The 20,029-nt window shown below is 34.5% G+C and overlaps 1 protein-coding gene across 5 annotated transcripts in view; it reads right to left on the bottom strand.

Annotated features, from left to right (window-relative positions):
• Positions 1-303: 303 nt before the first annotated feature.
• Positions 304-20,029, bottom strand: part of RIF1 (replication timing regulatory factor 1) — a 43,269-nt gene continuing 23,543 nt past the window's right edge. For 4 of the 5 annotated variants that reach the window (XM_019737457.2, XM_074336160.1, XM_019737454.2 and 1 more), the window contains 16 exons: positions 19,638-19,737; positions 16,430-16,694; positions 15,208-15,250; positions 14,100-14,302; positions 13,432-13,531; positions 12,177-12,296; positions 11,020-11,171; positions 10,564-10,644; positions 10,428-10,482; positions 6,901-10,122; positions 4,453-4,599; positions 4,051-4,128; positions 3,843-3,958; positions 3,083-3,236; positions 1,026-1,131; positions 304-536 (listed from right to left, as the gene is read on the bottom strand). In XM_019737457.2, coding sequence (XP_019593016.2) covers positions 322-536; positions 1,026-1,131; positions 3,083-3,236; positions 3,843-3,958; positions 4,051-4,128; positions 4,453-4,599; positions 6,901-10,122; positions 10,428-10,482; positions 10,564-10,644; positions 11,020-11,171; positions 12,177-12,296; positions 13,432-13,531; positions 14,100-14,302; positions 15,208-15,250; positions 16,430-16,694; positions 19,638-19,737 — 5,157 coding nt within the window. In that variant the 3' untranslated portion in view covers positions 304-321. The remainder of the gene's footprint in view (positions 537-1,025; positions 1,132-3,082; positions 3,237-3,842; positions 3,959-4,050; positions 4,129-4,452; positions 4,600-6,900; positions 10,123-10,427; positions 10,483-10,563; positions 10,645-11,019; positions 11,172-12,176; positions 12,297-13,431; positions 13,532-14,099; positions 14,303-15,207; positions 15,251-16,429; positions 16,695-19,637; positions 19,738-20,029) is intronic. The other variant, XM_019737458.2, reaches the window with a different exon arrangement.

Genomic DNA, 20,029 nt, shown 5'->3' with positions numbered 1-20,029 from the left:
TATTTTACATAAAAGATTTTATCAGAATATGCATGAGTTTAGGTGAAATAAAATGTATGCTTTTGTTTCTAGTTTTTGCTTTCACATTTCGGTATTTAAAACTTGGGGAAACCACGCATAGCAGCCAAGAGAATATGTTAATATGGAAAAAATGATCTTACATAATGAACTTACATAATACGTCACTGCCCTTCAGGGTCTGAAATGTTATCATCTTTGCAAACATTCAGTCTGAAATTGTGCTGTATTTCAGAACTTATTTTATGAATCAACAAATCCAGTGATGTTAAATTTTTTTTTCCCCAATTTTCTCTTAAAATACTACACAGAATTTTCATGGGTTGGTGACCTCCAACGTGACTGCAGATTTCTCATTATAGAGCTGGCCATGCTACCAAGTTTCTCGTGCATTTCAAATAGCTGGCTTCCTGAATAATTATGGAGATCTTCTGATTCCAACTGAAGAGCAAGTGCACTGATCTGTGCCACCAGGTTTTTAGATAACGGAGTTTCTAAAGCAACAGGATCAATCAAGTCTAAAAGAGAAAAAAAGCACAATGAAATCTATTTCAGACAAAACTGAAATCAAAATATCTCCTTTTAAGTTAATAGCAAGTTTAAGTGCCTAGGTTTGAAATTAAGAATGCAGGCTGAGGTATGACTCTCCGCTTCTCAAAAGAACAAACAGGCGATGGAAAAATGGACCTCGGCTTATTCTGTCTTTAAAGAAAACACCAGATTACTTAATTTTTATTAAAAGCATAACTGGAACACAGTATTTAGTTCATATCCTTATTTGAGACCTTAATATGGAATAAAAGTTGACAATGAGAGAAAGCAACTAGACATACTTGAAGTCAAATCAATTGTTCTTTCATACTTGGCAACTAGCACAAAAAAAAAACCACAAAACTTGTCAAATTCACAAGGCATGGTCAAATTAAAACTAAAATTATAGTAACAAAATATTTCAAGAAAGTCAGCTTATCTTATAAATAAAATTATCCCACTTTGCTAAAATATACCTGAGACAAGTCTTTCTTCATCAGAAGAGAGAGATTTTTCTAATCCATTTATTGTTTTTTCAGAAATATCAAAAACTGGAATCTCTTCTAGTCCACGAGACTTCACCTTGATTATACATTCAGGCCAGTAAAAACAAAATCAACAAATTGAAAGTTATTCTTAATAGGACTAACAGTACTAACACCAGAAAACAATCTGACAAAGCCTATCACATTATTAGCTTAGCTAATACTGCTAAGAAACTATATTCTAACAACACACAAAAAACTACATGTGAACCTTGAAAACATCATGCTCACTGAAAGCTAGTCACAAGAGACCACAGGTTATATGACCCCCCTTTTGTGAAATGTCCACAATAGGCAAATCTATAGAGGATTAGTGACTGCCTGGGGGTACAAATAGGAGTGACTGCTAATGAATATAAGGGTTTCTTTCTGAAGTGATAAAAATGCTCCAAAATCAGACCATGGTGGTGGTTGTATAACTTTATGAATACACTAAAAAAGCTCTTAATTGTGTGCTGGGGGCGCGGGGGCGGGGGAGAAGTGGTCAATTTTATGGTATATGGATGCCCCAGTAAAGCAATTTTTAAAAAATTTAAATTTCAGGGATAATTCCCAGGGCCCATGAACTACAGAAAATACTTCAGAAACAAAATTCTTGATTATGGGACTGAAAATTATTAACGTAGTTTTTGAGTTGTTTAAAACTAGTAAATGTTTTTAAAGATTACAAATAAATTAATAAATCTAGGACTTTCAAGACTACAGCAGAAGTCTTTGGTACTCAGTAGTTAGCAAATTTCTGTCTCAAAAATCTAATATGGAATGCTGGTTTTCATCCTGAACATACCCTATTTTTCATTTACTAACAATTTTGCATAATGTCACTGGATACATAAAGGGTCTCTGAATGGGTTTCAGGAGTCTGTAAACCCTTTTGAAATTATATACAAAATTTTCAATGTGTATTTTTATGGGGGGAAGATCTTGGCTTTTATCAGCAACTTTGAAAACATCAATGACCCAAAATGTTTATGTGCAAAAAGGTGACAGAAAGAACAAGTAAAAAAATCAGTCCTAGTTGTGTTGAATATCAAAATCAAAATACTGTGAATTACAAATCTACATTTTGGTAAATGTTTCGATTTGAAGATCAGGATTTTAAGAATAGCAGCCAGAAAACAAATTGCCAGTTTGGTACAAATGAAAGAGAAGGGGCTAGAACAGAATTCAGATGCCCTGCACAGGAACAGTAAAAAATAAATGAGCAAACTTTTTTGTGGAATTATAGTATGATCTTCTCAGTTGTTCTTGGCTGTGAGGGAAGGAAAAACAAGACGCCATAAAATGGGTTGTTAAATATGAACAGTTTAAGAACAAACTTCTGTAACTGTATTGCTAGATCATTTATAGTCAGGCACCCCTTAATGATGAGGATGCCTTCTGAGAAATGCGTTAGGCAATTCTGTCATCGTGCAAACATGGTAAGAGTGCAGTTACACAAACCTAGATGGTACGTAGAGCCCACTACACACCTAGGCTGTATGGCATAGCCTACTACTCCTAGGCTACAAGCCTGTAAGCGTGTTACTGTGAAACAACACAAGATTACATCAAGCACAAGGGGAAATGATGCAATCAAGATATGTGGCAAATGTGGGACATAGGAGGCTGCTGACCTAACACAGCACACTGTTTTACAGCAATATTTTTAATAAGTAGGAAGAGTACACTCTAAAATAACAGTAAAGTTTAATGTAGTAAATACATAAGTCAGTAACAGTCTATTGCCATTATCAAGTATCATGTACTATACATAAAGGTATGTGCTACACTGTTACATGACCGGTAGCACGGTGGGTTTGTTCACACCTGTGAAACCACCACACGTGACTAACACACTGCTACATCACCATGTGACAGGAACTTTTCAGCTCCATTAGTCATATGGGACCACTGCTGTGCATGCAGTCTTTTGCTGATGGAAATGTCATTATGTGGCGCATGGTTTGTACTTATGCATGATCTGTAACTGACAACTAAGTCTTTACCTGCTGCTCATGATATAGTCTGAGAGCCTTTTTTACATTGGACACTTTTGGAGAACGGATAGGAAGAGTTTTTATTTCAGACGCTGTAAGGGTACTCAGATCACCAATTGTTCTTATGTTCTTGGCTCTAATGAGTTGTCCCAGTCCTCTTGCCCTAAACAGACAATGAGAGGAAAAGGCAGAATGTCATCATATAGTTTTATACTATTTATTCTATTTGTGAGGGCCTATCCAGTTGCATTTCCTGATTTAAGTCCAATCATAACTGAATTTATATAGGACCACCTAGCCCAGTCCGAGGACAGGCACACATTTAATCTAATGGAAAACTAGAAATCTGAATCTGATATGTATGCCTGGTCTAAACTATGGCACTGGAATCAAGCTAAGCTCAGTGTGTGCCCCATGCTTCACTGACAATACGACTTATAAGCTGTGTGACTGGTAGACTAACTTTTGTAAACTTCATCTTATAAAGTAAAATAATACTACTGCTTATTACAGGGTTTATATTATGATTAAATTAAGATATCTATGCAAAGAGTTCAGCACAAAACCTGGCAAATAAGCACACAATTATCTTAGCCATTATGATAAATGCTTCTTATTACCCATATCTGGCCCATCTTCTCAGCTGAATTTTTATTTATTTCTAAACTAAAATATGTGCGAAAGTCATATAAGCAACCCTAAATATGAAAACCTTGCTCATTCAGTCCTCTGTAATAAGAGTAAGCCAGAAGCCTTAATAAAAACTTACCACATGTTTGATGTAATCTGAGGTAAAATGATATCGACTGGTGCCACACAGTTCACCAAAGCTGGGTAAACACTTTCTGTTGGGCATACTCCAGATTCTTTAGCCATTTCTGCAATCTTACAATAAATTTCAAAAGTCGTTAAATAGAGGTCACCTGACTAAACATGGAAGAAAAAGAAAGCTGCGTGAAAATTAAATCACTTCTTACTAAGCACTTCTTTGAGCTCTTAAATTTAGGGCTACGTGATCCTGGGGACAGAAATCCTTTGCTTGAAGTGATATTATGCTAGACAGAAGAAAGGAGAGAGAAAAAAACTCAGAACCCTAGATAACTATATTTTTACAACTTTATTTTCACAACTTAAGACGCAACAATTTTTTAAATTTTCAGAAAAATCTAAAATGTAATGTACTACCTAATCAATTACTTACTGGATCGTCACTTTGTCTTACCATCTCTTTTCATGTCTGTTTACCAAGAAGCAGACAGAAGAACAATATATCCAAACCAAAGAAGTTTTGTTTCTTAAATTGTTAATTTTAAGACAAACTATGCAATACAATTCTGTGTCTGCATACATATATGTGCGTTTTAAAGCCTACAGCTTACCTTAGATTGTGCAGTAGGTGAAGTTTTAACACTTTTGACTATGGGAGAACTATTTGAAGAATGGGCCCTAACAACCAGACACCGCCTATCAATGTCATCTGCCAATCCTGCTTGATATATTGGATCTGCAAAGGAGACACGGCGAACCTGAAAACACAGGTCATGGTTTTATTGAACAGAATTAAAATTTTTCAAAATGATACTATAAAAAATCAAAACCACAATGAGCTATCACCTGACACCTGTCAGAATGGCTACCATAAAAAAAACCAAAACCCCAACAAATAACCTGGTGGGAATGTGGAGAAAAGGGACCCCTCATCCACTGTTGGTGGGATTGCAAACTGGTGTAGCTACTATGGAAAATAGTATGTAGATTCTTCAAAAAAAAATTAAGAACAGAGCTGTCATATGACCCAGCAATACTACTTCTGGGTATTTATCTGAAGAAAACAAAAACACTAACTTTTCTGCACCTCTACATTCACTGCAGCATTATTTACAATAGCCAAGATATGTAAGCAACCTAGGTGTCCACTGAGAGATGGATGGATGAAAAAGATGTGGTGTATATATGAGGTGTGATAAAAAACAACAGTGAATGCTGAGTGCCATCCAACGGAAAGGCAGGAAACTTCAATACGGGAAGCGGCTCACTGAACCTTAGTGAGTGTGTGACAAGAGAAAACTTGTTTGGTACAGCCAGTTGGTTGTGAGCTACAGTTAAGAGAGGGTGTGTTTCAAAGTGTGCCGTAAACCATCTCCATCATGACAACACTCCGTGTCACACATCGCTTCTGGTATACGGCAATTTCTGTCAAATAAAAACCTTACGGTGTGTCCTCATCCACCGTGTTCACCGGATCTGGCACCGTGAAGCTTCCGGCTCTTCCCCAAAGTCAAAATGACCATGGAAGGTAAACATTTTGAATCGATTCAGGACATTGAGGCAGCCACAACAGCGCAACTAAAGACACTCACGAAAGAGGACTTTCAGAACTGCTTCAGAAAGTGGCAAGAATGATGGGGTGTGTTTGAAGCGAGGGGAGTATTTTAAGGGGGATTAATGGCAGTGTCTTTTACTGTAATAATTTTTTAAATTTAAACATTCACTGTATGTTTTGATCACACCTCATGTACAGAAATGGAATATTACTCAGCAATAAAAAATAATGAAACCTTGCCATCTGCAACAATATGGATGGACCTTGGGGGTATTATGCTAAGTGAAACAAGTCAGACAAAAAAAAGATAAAGACAAATACTGTAAGATTTCACTTACTTATGGAATCTAACAAAACAAAACAAATCAGAAACAGACCCACAAATACAGACAACAAGCTGATGGTTGCCAAAAGGGAGGAGGAAGGGAGGAATGACTGAAAAGAAAATTTTTTTATAAATATGTATTAAGAAATGAAAAGTATGCTATGTAGTACATAGAACTAATAGGAAGGTTGGTAGGCCAAGCTTGGGGAAGGCATGGGGAATGAAAACAAAGTATAACCAACACATTCTATCTTCATAAACTTTTCAAGAACGTCTATGGCCTACATAATTAAACTTAAGACTTTTTTAAAAAAACAGTAAGATCCTCAAAACAAAAGCAAAACAAAACCAAAAAGGCTCAAGAGGTGTCAAGTCTTTCCAAGGACTAATCTCTGAGTTCTCAGTATAAGAATTTTTGGTATATCCCTGGGAAATCTTCACAATGTGCTTGCTAAAGGCAAAATTAAGTGTCAGTATCATATTTATATATACATTTGTATATATAAACACATGTTGTTTACGGTAAAATGGTAGGTTTAATTTCAGTTAGGTTAAGAAATGCCCATATCATACCTTTTCAGAACATCTACTTTGCTACATACAGGACAAGTTGAGCTTTGTAAGCACATGTAACTTTTCCTTTTTTTATTTATTCAGTCAACAAATTATTCGCAAGTTACAGGGCAAGGAGGTAAAGCAGATATATAATCCATATTTATAAACTAAAGGAGTTATACTCTAAATATGGGAAAATAATTATAAATGGAATCACATCCAGAAATTGATGAAGGCGGTGCCCAGGGAGATTTTTTATTAAACAAGGCTGGGATATAAGAGTTTATATAAACACTTAAATGTAAAACAGACAGCTTAATGTCGTAAGACACAGTAAGTGCGAACTAAAACTGATTATCAGAGTGAAATCTGTTTCCCCAACAGTGTTCATGGTGTGTAAAGACCTTTAGTTTACTGCCCTCAAATAAAAGGAATATGTGTACCTAAATTAGAGGGCTGCAGTCTCAACACCCTTCTACCTGTCTTTTTCGCTAGCTGCTATGGTAAATATTCAAAATGAGTAGTCATGTAAGTCTAATCTTCTGTCATTCACCAGATTTCACTACATGGCCAAAATATTCCAATTAAACACGGATCATTAATAACTCAGCTTCAAACCCCTACCTTGTTAACAGGTGATGAGATCTCATCCTCTTGGGGTCTTTTTAGTCCCCTCTTTAAAATGCTGCTGGATGGAGAAGTCAAAGGAGACCAGACGCAGCGTGTCTGCATGCCACTAGGACTGTCATTTGCTGACAAAAGCAAAGGATTGAATTCACTGAGTTTTTGAGGAGATGCATTATTGTCTTCTGCTATCAGTTCCGAGACAGCCATTTCAGATGTCAGAGATTGTGATGCTTCCTCCACTTTCTCTGATGTACAGTGAACTTCCTGTAAAATTTCAGCATCATTTCCCATTTTCATTTGATTGTCATCTAATTTTGCTTCTTCAGGTTTACTAAGTACGTTTGTTTCAGCTTTATTAGATTGAACCTTTCCTTCTTCAGTGCTCATTTCAAGTGTGTCAGGAGCAAAGCTGTCAATTGCTGAATCCATTCTGTTTGTTGTGGCTTCCTCAGGCTTACATGCTTCGGTGGTCAAGTTCCCATCCTCTATTTCATTGACATGGTCAATGTCAGCATTCACCTCACCAATCACTCTTTCTTCACAATTTTCCACTTCAGCATTCATTTCAGATGAGCCTGCATCAGATCCATCATTTCCTCCATGTGGTCCCGCAACTGAAACTTCATTCTGAGCTCTTATTTTCACAGGCGTGGCACTGTCAGCCTGACCAATAGCTAAACTAAATTCCTCAGTTATTGCGTCTTCGGTATTCAGTACGTCAGCCTTATCTGCTTCAGATTCATCACTTCTTTCACTGTTTTCCTCTGTTACCGCTTCCTCAAAAATGCTAGTTTTGGCACTCGCTTGTTCAGAGAAGCTAGCTTCAGATTTAACATGTTCTACATCCAATTTCATAGCTTCTACTTCTGGAGTGCAATCTTTTACTTCACATGCATCTGCTTCAACATTAACAATGTTTCCTGTAATTACTTCCTTCATTGGGACAGCCTCTGACTTTTCTTCTTTGGTCTCCAAAGTAGAACATTCCAGTGAAATGTCTTTGGAATCATCTAAACATGGGCCAACAGTTTTACATTTTTTATTGGCTGGCTCTTGGCTTTTAATAGACATTCCTTCCTCAGAATCTCTATCAAAAGTCTCTGCCTTAAAATTTGCTATTTCAGAAGGAACAGAGTGTTGAGTATTTTCTTTCAACTCAGTTTCAGATACAATGAATGAATCATTAGTATCATTCTCCTCCTTGAGACCCAAATGAAAATTCACACTGTGATGTTCACTTAGAAGTTTAATCTCAGAGTACAGATTAGTTTTAGAAGTTTCTGATATAGTTACAGGTGTTTGCACATCTCTCATTTTTGTTTCAGTGACCTTTACATCATAATATTCTATATTCATTAACTCAGTGGATGGCTTTTCCTGAGGTTGTGGTTTTTCTCCACAGCAATCACAGCCTTTAGATCTCCTCACCCTCCTGCTTCTCTTATGCCGGCATTCAGGGTCTTGGGAAGCTTTTTCAGAAAGCAAAGAAATGTCTGAAGTCCCTACTTGTGAGCATTCTCCCACACTGTTGTTTTCTGTAGAATATTGCTTATGTAATCTCTTATTGGCATTTCTAGTCCTTAGATTTAATTCTGATACAGGAGAATTTGAAAAGGAATGTTCTGCACATTTGTTAGTTTTACTTTTTCCCTCATAAGTATTTGATACATCATCAGAAACTTGCAATAAATCTGAAGACACTGTAGCATCTTGAAGAGTTACAGTATTACTTTCATCTTTTTCATAAATCTGAGGTTTTATATTTACGTCCACTTCAGAATTTGCTTTATAATCATGTGCCTGATTTTCAGGTTTTACACAATCCTGTTTTATAATTTTCTCTTCTCGATCTTCAGTGTCAACAATGTCGCTGCTTTTGTTTTTCCATTTTCCAGACCTCTTCTTTCTCGAACCTTCTTCTTTTACCTCAGAGCTATCAGATTCTGAGTTTTCAATGCTGGAAAGTAAACCCTGGGATGCTCTTCTTGTTTGGTACCGTGTTCGTCCCCTAACTGGTTTCTCGGAGGACTTATCTGCAATGTCCTGGGTACTTTCTCCCTCAGATTTAATATTTTCAAGGTCTGGCTTTCTTCTATTTTGGTCAATTTCAGCATTAGTACTGGTTTCCCCCAAAGTCTTCTCATGTAAAGTATCTTTCTCAATTAAATTTTCCTGTACAGTTTGCTCCGAAGTCAGTTTTTGCTTAGGTAACACATCATCTTTTACGTGCAATGGGCTTTTCTGAAGAGTCTTTTCTTCTTCCTTACGTCTTTCCTTTTTTTGATGATTATTTTCTTTATCCTGGCTATCAGTAGTAGGCTCTGCTATTTCTGAACGTCGCCTTAAAGATCGTCTAAGGGTTTTCTGATTTGGAGTTATCTGAATCTGACTATCCTCATTTATCATTTGATCTGCTGGTATTATGGCTGGGGGTGTATTTTCTTTGGATTCCAAATTACTTCCTATGGTTTTCTCTTCTACAGTATTGTTTTCTAATAATACTGTATTTTCAATTGTTGGTTTAAGCACTGTGTCCTCATACTCCACTGTAGGTTCCGAGAGATGAGCCTGATTATCTAATGCACATTCTGTTTGATTAAGCAAACGAGGGGGATTATTTTCTAAGGCTACCGTGCTATCAATAGATTCCTGAGTGCTTTTCTCCTGATCAGATCTCATTAAGAGCTTAGACCTTTTATTCCCTGGTTGTTCAGCTTTACTAGACCTTAGGCCTGATCGCTTATTTCCATGCACTAGTTTTTCAGAGTCAGATTTTGAAGGAGCCACTTCTCTTTTCTTTGCTTTCAGTGGAGTGTCCGTTTTAGTCATGCCTTCTTGGTTATTTTTCACTGTAATAGTTGATGACATATTATTCAAGGGGGACGGACTAAAAGGTCTATTTTCTGAACCATCAAACTTCTCCAAAGTAATAAAGGTTTGCCTTCGACTCGTAGGCTGTGAGGCGGTTCCAGAAACAGTGGCAGTAGACACTGAGCTACTACTGACACCTGAAGTGCTTTCTGTACATTCAGTCTTCATTTTCTTTGATGAAATTAAAGATTTTTCTCTGGCATCGTTAGTACTGCCCGGTATTTCTGGACTGGTTTCAACAGAACCACACACAACATTTGAAAGGGAAGCTTTCTGAAGATGCTCATCCATACCACAGTTATCCGTAACATCTTGAGGAATGGCAATGTCACTCTTCATTTGTTCCACCTGCACAGAAATGTGTACATATACAGATTAACCAGCAAACAAGTCTGACTTTCTGGGGAAATTTTAGTATAAAACGTTAGTAATTCAAACAATAATCACCAACTTTCAAAGGTGGTGGTGGATGCCCATTAAATTGCATTTCTAATGGTAAATATTCAATAAAGCCTAATACATTTAAACACACACAGTGACTACAATTCTGCTAATATCTGCTAGTGAATTAACAGATTACACAATAAAATGAACACAAGAAACTCCAAAATGGAAAGAGATTTTAAAAACCCTGAAATATGAAATAAATATACCTTTAATATCATTTTGGAATCGTCCTCTGATTTTTCAGTTAAACTAGGAATTTCCCTGAAATAAATAAATATAAATTAGAATATTCTTTTCATTAAAAATTAGAAAATCAGTTATTTCAACAGCTTCTATACTTACACAGATTCTTCCTGACTGTACTGAGAAAATAAAGTATCTTGTGAAACATCCAGATTGTTATACATGGCAGGAATATCGCACCTGAAAAATAATTTACAAGTTCAAAGCCTGATATTCCTACAGCGAGAAATTAAAACTCACAATTATACATCTAGTTCTCTCTTAAAAATAATATAAAAAATCAAGACTTAGAAATGCTTATTCCCCATGAAACCATCTCTCTTACCTTCCCCTCCCCACTACCTGAATAAAGGAATAGAGTTTATAAACAACTGGTACATTACTACACAGCTTCACGTATTATGAAACATAGTTATATACAGTGCACCTTTTTAGCATTAAAATATAATATACAGTATACACAGTATCTTAGTTCTGAACACAAAGTTATAGTTTGTTGTGTGAAATCTAAGTGTGACTACAGAATACCCAATTCAAAATAAAAGGACTATAAACCTTTTTGTTTTGAGTACTTCTTTCTGGTGTTCAGTTAGTACTCTTTCCTTTGCTTCTTTTCCTTCTGGAGGTATAAAGACAAAGTCAGTAGAATTTTCTTCTTCCAAAGGCATTTCATTCTTTGCTTTTGGAGATGAAGAGTCTAGTTTCATCTGCAAATTTTTAAAAAGTAAATGTACATTTGAGTTGCCAAACTATTTTTCCAATACTTCAAAAAACCTGTCTTTTAGCATACTAGTAAGTTTTCTGATAATAACTAGAAAGTTTTAAGCTCAAATCCATACAATATTCCTGGTTAATAACAATTAGTACACTGTCTCTCACTTTCATTTTGCCTCTAATACTCAGAAAATACAAAATTAGTGCACCTCTTTAAAAAGTAGGCAAGTGTGTGCTTACCAACAAACAAAGCATGGGCAAATACGTTTTTCAGGGCAACACACAGAAATCAAGTGGTTTGGCAGGAGAGTGTATCTGTAGATCTCAAGGTGAAGCATGAAGTAGTCAAGTGTAAATTGCCAAAATAATATGCCCTACATACCAATAACACTGGTATTATAATGTTATTTAGAAATTTTCAGCACGATTATTTGTTTTCATTCTACTTCACCGCTGCTGCAAGACTACGCTGGGTTATTTTTTTTAAATAACGTATTTTTCTTTCATTTTGTCTGGGCCATGGTCTCAAGATTCTAGGATATCCCTAATGGAAGACAGAATTGTCCAAAAATCAGTTAACTGGCAACTAATAAGATACTTAGTTTTAGATTTGAGGTTAAAATAGATTTCTTACCCAGACATTGTTTCTATTCAGTAACTGAAGTTCTAAAATAGTCTCCTCTAATGCTATGCTGTAGCTATTCATATCTAGTTTCCTTCCACCTCAAGGGGGCTGCCGCCTAGAGTAACTATACTTAATGGATGCTAAATATTACAGACTTAACTTTCCTAAGAAGGAATTATCTCCCAACGTTTCTAGATTTCCGTGCCATCCTAACAGAGTCTTTCCAGACCAAACTCATATATTCTCTTGCAATCCCATCTTTTATTTAGTCTTGTGTAATAGCTTTTTTTCCCCAATTAGAAGTTGTATGTTCTCGAGACACCATACACTTTAATTAATAAAATTATATGAAATAAATTCTGGAAAAACATACTTTGGCTGCTGGTTTCATATATGCTTTTGTATCCTTTGGTTGTGTCAAAAAGGAATCTCTTTTTCCATTTGATTTTCTTTCCATGCCACTTATCTTCATATTTAATTGTGAATTTTCTATCTGTTTTAATAAAATAAAACAATTTCATTAAGTGCAAATTGTTCTTTGTATTTCTTCTTTTCATGCTTTGAAAAATCCAACGTAATGAATACTTATTTCAAATTTTTGGTTATTCAAACTTACTACAATCATGTCAAAGAAAGGCACTAATTCAATAACAGCAAATAGGTTTGCTGTCTCCATCATATACAGTAGCTGTTTTACACCACTTAATTTTATGAATTCTGAAATTTAAGATATACCACATAAATACTATAAAAAAATGAATCAAATTACTGGATTCAAATGCCCCTCCTATTACTGGAAATACTTCTAAGAAAAATCAAAGCCTTAAATTTTAAACATGAAATACAGCATGCATGATAGAAAATATTAACTGTCATGTTCCTCTCAACATAATATAAGGCTTTTCCAGGCCAAATTACAATGAACGAGTATTGAGAAGCCTATAGATAATTATCTGATAATTTTTATTTTAGCCAAATACCAAAACTAAATATAATTATTGGCTATCTATATAACACCTTTTCTCTTACAGGTTCTAAACAAAAAACAGCTAGATTCAATTTGTTGTTGAAAAAAGTTGCCTAAGGTATTCTACCTCGTGGGTACACAGTATCCGTGCCTTTAGTCCTTAACCTTCAGAGAGTAATCAAGTATCATTAGCCAAAGTAACCTTGGTCAAATGGTGATGTAATAGCAAAGATGTGTTTGTCTGACAGAAAGAAGGATCCAATGGAAAGAAGAAAAAGGGCAGCTCTTCTTAGACATCGACTAGTTAACTACTATTCCTAGTTTATCTAAAGCAACATTTAACCATGTATTTTAATAATTACAGACTTCGCAAAATAATACATGAGGTGAAATAATAGTTCAAAGAAGATCATCAATGTACACGAATCAAAGGTTACTTACGTAACAATCTATGGTGAAATCTATTGTTCTTAATTCATAAAAGCATTTTAAGCCAGACAACTGACTATTGGGGAAAATCCTGTCTTATGAAGCTCCTCTGTTGAGGATGTACTTGCTTATAACTTCAATAAAGCATTCTAAGTTGTTGTCCTTTTAAAAATTACACTGAAATCCAATAAACAAACACCATTCAAAAGTAAAGAAAAAACAACAAACTTACTGAATCTGTATATGGTCCACTGGATTCCTCCAAAATTTCAATATTTTCCAAACCAGGCAACAGGAGCAGAAATTTTTGTTTGGCTTGTCTTAGTATTGGTCTTTTAAAAAATACATAAATATATATACCTTGAGTCAAGCAGTACTGGTGGCTACTGATGATGTTAACAAGAACATTTTAATTCTATTTTAAAGAGGCAAAATACCCAGCTTTAAGACTATTTCTTATTCTACATACACAAAACTGGGAGAAATTACTAGCAATATTTAAAATTTTTGCTAAACTCTTCAGTTCCCAAATTTTCATTTTTAAAAACTTTTCAATTTTCCCCAATTTTCACTATGAAAAATTTCAAGCAACAGTAAACTATTACATTAGGTACCCAAGTGCACATCACCTAGATTTACTAGCCATTAATTTCCTGCCCTTTGCATTTCTTTTATTAAGGATAATTTCAAATTGTTTTTATGTCCCTAAAAGCAAGAGATTACTACTCTAAGGACCAAAAGGTCAAATAGTTTAATAACTACCATGTACTCCAAATAACAATATTTCAACTAAGAAACCCTCTGCAACAATTCCTCATAAGATAAATTTATGTTAAAACCAAAACATGCATGACATGATCACAGTAGAGTAACTGTATAAAAGTTTTGTTGTTAGCATACTTTAACTCTTCAGGATAAACCAACACCGTCACTTTAGCAAATGTAGCATTCCAGAACTGAGCACTCTGCTTTCGAATCTGTTTATTCTTGTGCGAAAATATTACGCATAATAATGGGGAGATCTGTTCAAGAAGTTCACTGTCGTAAGTTCCAGTGTAGCTGAAGTGTAGACATGCAATAATTTCTCCTAGAAGCTTTTCTAACTAGGAAAAAGGAAAGTTTATTAGGGCAACACTTGGAAATGTTGCTTTTAAAACAGGAAAAAACAGAAGCACAAAACATACTGAATTAAACAACTCACAGAGCGTGTAACTATTTCAATTTTTAAAATTCAAATGGCTTTAAAAAACTCCCATTTATCACCTTAAACATATCCCCCTCTTCATAAACTGACAAATTATCAGTGAGTTTACTTTGATTATTGATTTTACAACCTTATTTCAAGCTTAATTCCCATTAACAGAAAAAATTATATTTTCACATCAATTCTAACACAATTGTGTATACAATTTGTTCATATAAAACATTGAAACCGTTACCTCATATATAAAGGGATCAGTTATATGAACTTAAAGCAACTTTATTAAATCCTTCTTTAAAAAAACTATCCTTTGAAAAAAGTGAAAACTTTGTTGTGAACCAGTGGAGAAAAGAGTGGTCCAGAGGGTACAGATCAGTGCTTCTCTAAGTGCGGGCTTCAGACCATTGGGAACTTGTCAGAAATGCAAATTCTCAGGCTCCACGCAACTCTGAGGCTAAAGCCTTGAATTTGTTTTAACAAGCTCTCCAGGTGATTCTGGTGCAGACCAAAGTCTGAAGGCCACTGGTATAAAGCACACAAATTTCAGTGCAGGAAAAGCGGTCCAGAGAACCTGATTTCACAGGCCTAGGTTCATCTTCAAACTCTGTGAAAAATAACATTTTCCCCAAACAAACAAAACAGATAAAAAAACTATTCTTTGTTTCTATGTTATGTTATTAAAACGTCCAATAAAGTTGAAGTTAAAAGTCTTAAAATTAGAATTATATTTAAGAAAGACAAATATTTAAACCAAAAGCATTTTTTTCATCATGAAAGTATGTTTTATCAGTAATTGTCTATTTTTACCTTGTTGTTCATACAACTATACACTTTAGGAACTTCACCAAGCCTAGGAAGAAAAAAACAGAGTACAATTTATGCTTCAGAAAGTTAAACCTGAAAGTATCTTAATGCAGCCATAAAAACAAGACATGTATAGCGATATAAAAAGGTGCCCAAGACTTAAAAAAAACTGTCAAATTTCCAAACAATACAAAGCTCCCTTTAAAAAATGAATCCTAGAAAAACATCTGGAATAGACCATAAAGTATTAATAGCAGTTACTTATTTCTGTACCATTTGTGAAAGTATGAATTACTTCTGATGAAGATCAAGAACTATAAAAAAGATTTTGCAAAAAGCTAATAGATTTGAGGTTCTAATTTGTACTTTATAATCTGTTCCCCAAACTTTTTCTGTGAATTTGATTTATACAAGTTCTTTCAAAATGCTTTTAAAAACTATGTTATTTTTCAGGTGACTGTTTTAAGGCACTGCTTGGCTCAATTCAATGTAAATTAATACAAACTTTGGAAGGGTAATTCATAAATTTAAATGTACATACTCTTTGATCCAACAATTTCACTTCTAGGACCTTGTTCTACAGAAATAGTGGCAAATGTGGGCAATGATTTATGTTGTTCAACTGCAATATTATTAGTTATGAGGGAACAGGCTAGAGAAACATACCGTGTCTCCCCAAAAATAAGACCTAGCCGGACCATCAGCTCTAATGCGTCTTTTGCAGCAAAAATTAATATAAGACCCGGTCTTATATTAATTTTTGCTCCAAGACGCATTAGAGCTGATGGTCCGGCTAGGTCTTATTTTTTGGGGAAACATGGTATATGTCCACCAACAGGAATTTGGGTAAAAAGTTTCATGGAACCCTATGCTTATATTAAAGAGAATAAAGCTTCTTAGGTGTATGGTGCAAGCAGGATCTACACAAGTATTTAGTGCAAGCCATACACTTAAGTGCAAAATAATATATCAAGTATGCTTTCATATACATCACACATTTAATAGGTATGTTTGTTTGTATTAACCAGTCTAAAAGGATATGCACAAAACGGGGTTGGACTAGTATGCAAAATAAAATGCTTGCTTCATATTTATGTATTATCCTCTCCACTAAATTGTAAAAAATTACCACCTGTAACAACAAAGCTGATAAGGAAAACAATGCAAGTTTGCTACCTAGATCTAAATTACATTAACTTCAAAACTACTGGGCCCAAGTACTTACTTTGACTTTTTGTAAAATAATGCCAGAGGGCTTGTTAAAGTTGCAAATATTTTTCGGATCATAAAAGGCAAAGAAATATGTCCGAGCACACTGGAAAGAATGCCAAGGACTGAGTTGCCCACAGTGAGGAGAGTATCAGAATGTGCTTCCTTGAGGCTCAGAGTGTGGAAAGAATAGATGACTCTCACAATAAGTTTAAATAAAGAAGCCAATTTCCCTAAGGGCTCTTTCTTCTTTTTGGACCAATCTGAAGATCTCTTCGGTGCTAAGATAAAATTTGAAAAACAGAATTAGAGACAAAAGAAACCTGTTCGGCAGATCTTTAAGAATTCCAGAAAAATGAATCTACTTTCTCTAAGGAATTATAAAATGCATTTAAAATTTTTATTTTATAATCTCAGAATTTCAACAACTAATTTCTAAGAAAGTACTAAATTATATGATAGGTTCCAAAATTAAATTTTAAGTCAGTTTAAGAAATAAGTAACGAGATTACCCTTAGAAATTATTGCTTCCTGGCTCATCAATATAGTATACTGAATCCCCAGAAATAATACTAAATAAGCCAGAGATCCAAGTCCTCAGAAAGAATACAAAAAAAGGCCTAGATTTAAAGAAAAAGATGTATCTTAAAAACACTATCAGACTTTTATTTTGTACCCTTCTTAGACTCCATTTCTCTTCAGATACCTGCCTACAGGAATAATTCTGTATTTGTGTTAAGAAAATCATACCCATTCCAAAAATACCTTTGTTTCCCTCAAAGAATCCATTTTTTTTAAGGTAAGGTATATCAGATTTAAGAAAAAACTCTAATTCAGTGCTTGTTAATTAAAAATATCTTGTGGTGAAATGAAAAACAAGTGCTGCTACTAAAAGGAAATCAACTTCCTTCCCTAGAATCGGTTTCACAAACATTAATTTAAGTTGGAAAGGCTGTCCAGAAATTTTGGCCAGGATACTGAGGCTGAGAAGACAGCCAGTGAGTCCAGACTGGTTACATACAAGAAACTGATCAAACGGTTAATATATTGAAGGTAATGGGGACCAGCTTTCTCACTATTACAGAAGGGAGGTAAATACAAAAGAGGGTAAGACTAGAATAAACCATATGATACTAGATGATAACTGAACATACATCTGGAGAAACAGATAGTAACTATGTAGTTCACAAACACACTATTTCCGACCTCTATCCACTGAGAGGATCCAGAAGCAGTGACACCTTAGTAGATCTTAATTTCTAAATGCCATTCTTAGCTAAAGGGAATCATGTTCCTTGGAAACATAAACTGTAACTTTGGAAATCATAGTGCTTCAGGGAAAAGGCTTCAATGAATGATTAACTCATGGCTAAAAGTTTGTTGAGGGATGGGGTATTTATGTATCTCAAAGTAGTTGCTATAACACATTAATATTTTAAGTATTTACAGCGGAAGACCTGGCAGATACCATCTTAATCAAATAGTAATATTAACATCACCAGTAATGGGACAAACTGACATTATGTGCCTGCTGGTATAGTGCGCTAAAAAAAAAAAAGAGGATGATTCCTGCAGTATCCCCATAAAGAAATCAATGAAATCTGAATCTAATCTTGAGGGAATATTGAAAAGCCCAGATTGAGGGATTCTCAAAAAATAAACGTGCCTGTGCTCTTTACTTTTGGAGGTTATAAAAGACAAGGCCCAGGAATTATTCCACATTGCAGATTTGCCTAAGTCATACTTTGAAAAAGTTCAGGAAAAAGGATGAATAAAATATATAAACTGGGAGAAGATAAAGAAAATGCTATCAACTGTTAATTGAGGAATCTAAGTAAAGGATATAAGGTATCTGTGTATCATTCTTACAATGTTTCTATAGAACTGAAATTACTATAAGTTATCAAAAACCCAATACATATCCATTAATAATATTTTCTTTTAACTATTTCTAATTTTTATTTCCTCTCCTCCTCACCCACTGGCACCATTTTAGAAATTTCCCCCAGTTTCCATAAATGCAAACATCAAGAACACTTCTTGCAAAGCAAGGAGTAAAAAGGACAAAAGACATTTGTACTTGTACTTCTAACCTTTCTGAAGTAACAATATAGATAAAATCATGTCAACATGGGGCTCATCATTGTGGCCTTATCAAACTTTAGTGGCTTATAAAATAATTTGGTATCATTTGTTATACCTTTTTATAGTTATGGTATAAAGAGAATGTTATTTTTCTGACACACTGAGGTAATTAGATTAGGTCCCGGTTCAGCCTGAGAGGATGGCTGCAATCAAAAATTGAAGCACATCTATAACCTGTTTCTGTGGCATTAAGGCTGAGAAGCTTGGACCTGTAATACACTTTAGGCACTTTACATGTTTCTCTATAATACTATTTAGTAAAAACAGAAATGGAAATACACACACACACACTACTAAAAATATTCTATGTTCTAGAAATCGTTACACTAATTCAATGATACTATTCAATGATAGATCTCATTAAAGGAAAATTAACTATGTTCCTAATCTTCATACAAGAAAAGTAATAAATATCAGTATTTTACATTACTGGAAGGTTATTTTCTGTATTGTATAAACATAATCAATGGTGGAAACAATTTCAAAGAAGCAACTAGTAGATTAAAACAGTTCAGTAATTATTACAATATAATTTAGAATTAACCAAGGCATGCAGTTTTAGAAATCAGACAACTTATTATGTTAATTGTCCTAATTTTCACTAAAATGGTAAAAAGTAAGCTAAATTTTTAGAATCAGTTTAAATTTCCTGTAAACCATAATCAATTAACCATTGTCATGATTTTCTATTCAATTTAATATCAGCTTAGGAATTATCTCATATCAAGCTATTAAACAAGAACATTTTAACAAACGTTAAACATTTTAACAAACGTTTCTTGTCCAGCTAATCCCTTCCACCAGATGGAGTAAGTCAAATCACTTGCATTAGTAGGCAATCTCTAGACAGAACGATATTTATCTTCCTGCATTATAAAAAGGAATAAAGACGCTGTCTGTGTATGTGGGTGAGAGAGAAAATGATATGAGCTCCTAGCATAGTAACTGACATAGTTATACAATGTTAAAAGTAGGTAAAATGAGGTGGCAAAAGCCATTAAGATTTGCTCTGACAACAGTTCAGACAGTCATGTTTATGAAATATTGGGTGAACAAATAAAGTTAAAGAAAATACTTACATTTAACTTTGGTCTGATATTTAATATTATATGGTGAGAAGTCAATGCAATCAACCATTACAGTAATAATATGAACGATCCTATCCAAGAATAACAAATTCTAGGGAAGAATGGAAGAACAGTTAAAAGTATTGTACTAGAACCTTTCAACTTACTAGCATAGTTCTCAAAAACAGTAAGCAGCAACCAAAACAAATATATTAAGACTTTTATTCCCAGATGTAATATAAGAACACACATGTCATCGCTTATACCATATAAGCTACATCAAGTACATGGTTATGAATATTCCCCTGTGAACTGCTGTGCCAAATACTATACTTTTTGTTACTCAACATTTAGAGAAAAATAATTCAGCTTTAAGATGTCCATAAGCTCAGCATACAAACCAA

Source organism: Rhinolophus sinicus, linkage group LG01 (assembly GCF_036562045.2).
Source record: "Rhinolophus sinicus isolate RSC01 linkage group LG01, ASM3656204v1, whole genome shotgun sequence".
NCBI classification, from domain to species: domain Eukaryota; kingdom Metazoa; phylum Chordata; class Mammalia; order Chiroptera; family Rhinolophidae; genus Rhinolophus; species Rhinolophus sinicus.
The sequence above is the reverse complement of the archived record's forward strand: the minus strand, read 5'-3'. Positions and strand labels throughout refer to the sequence as shown.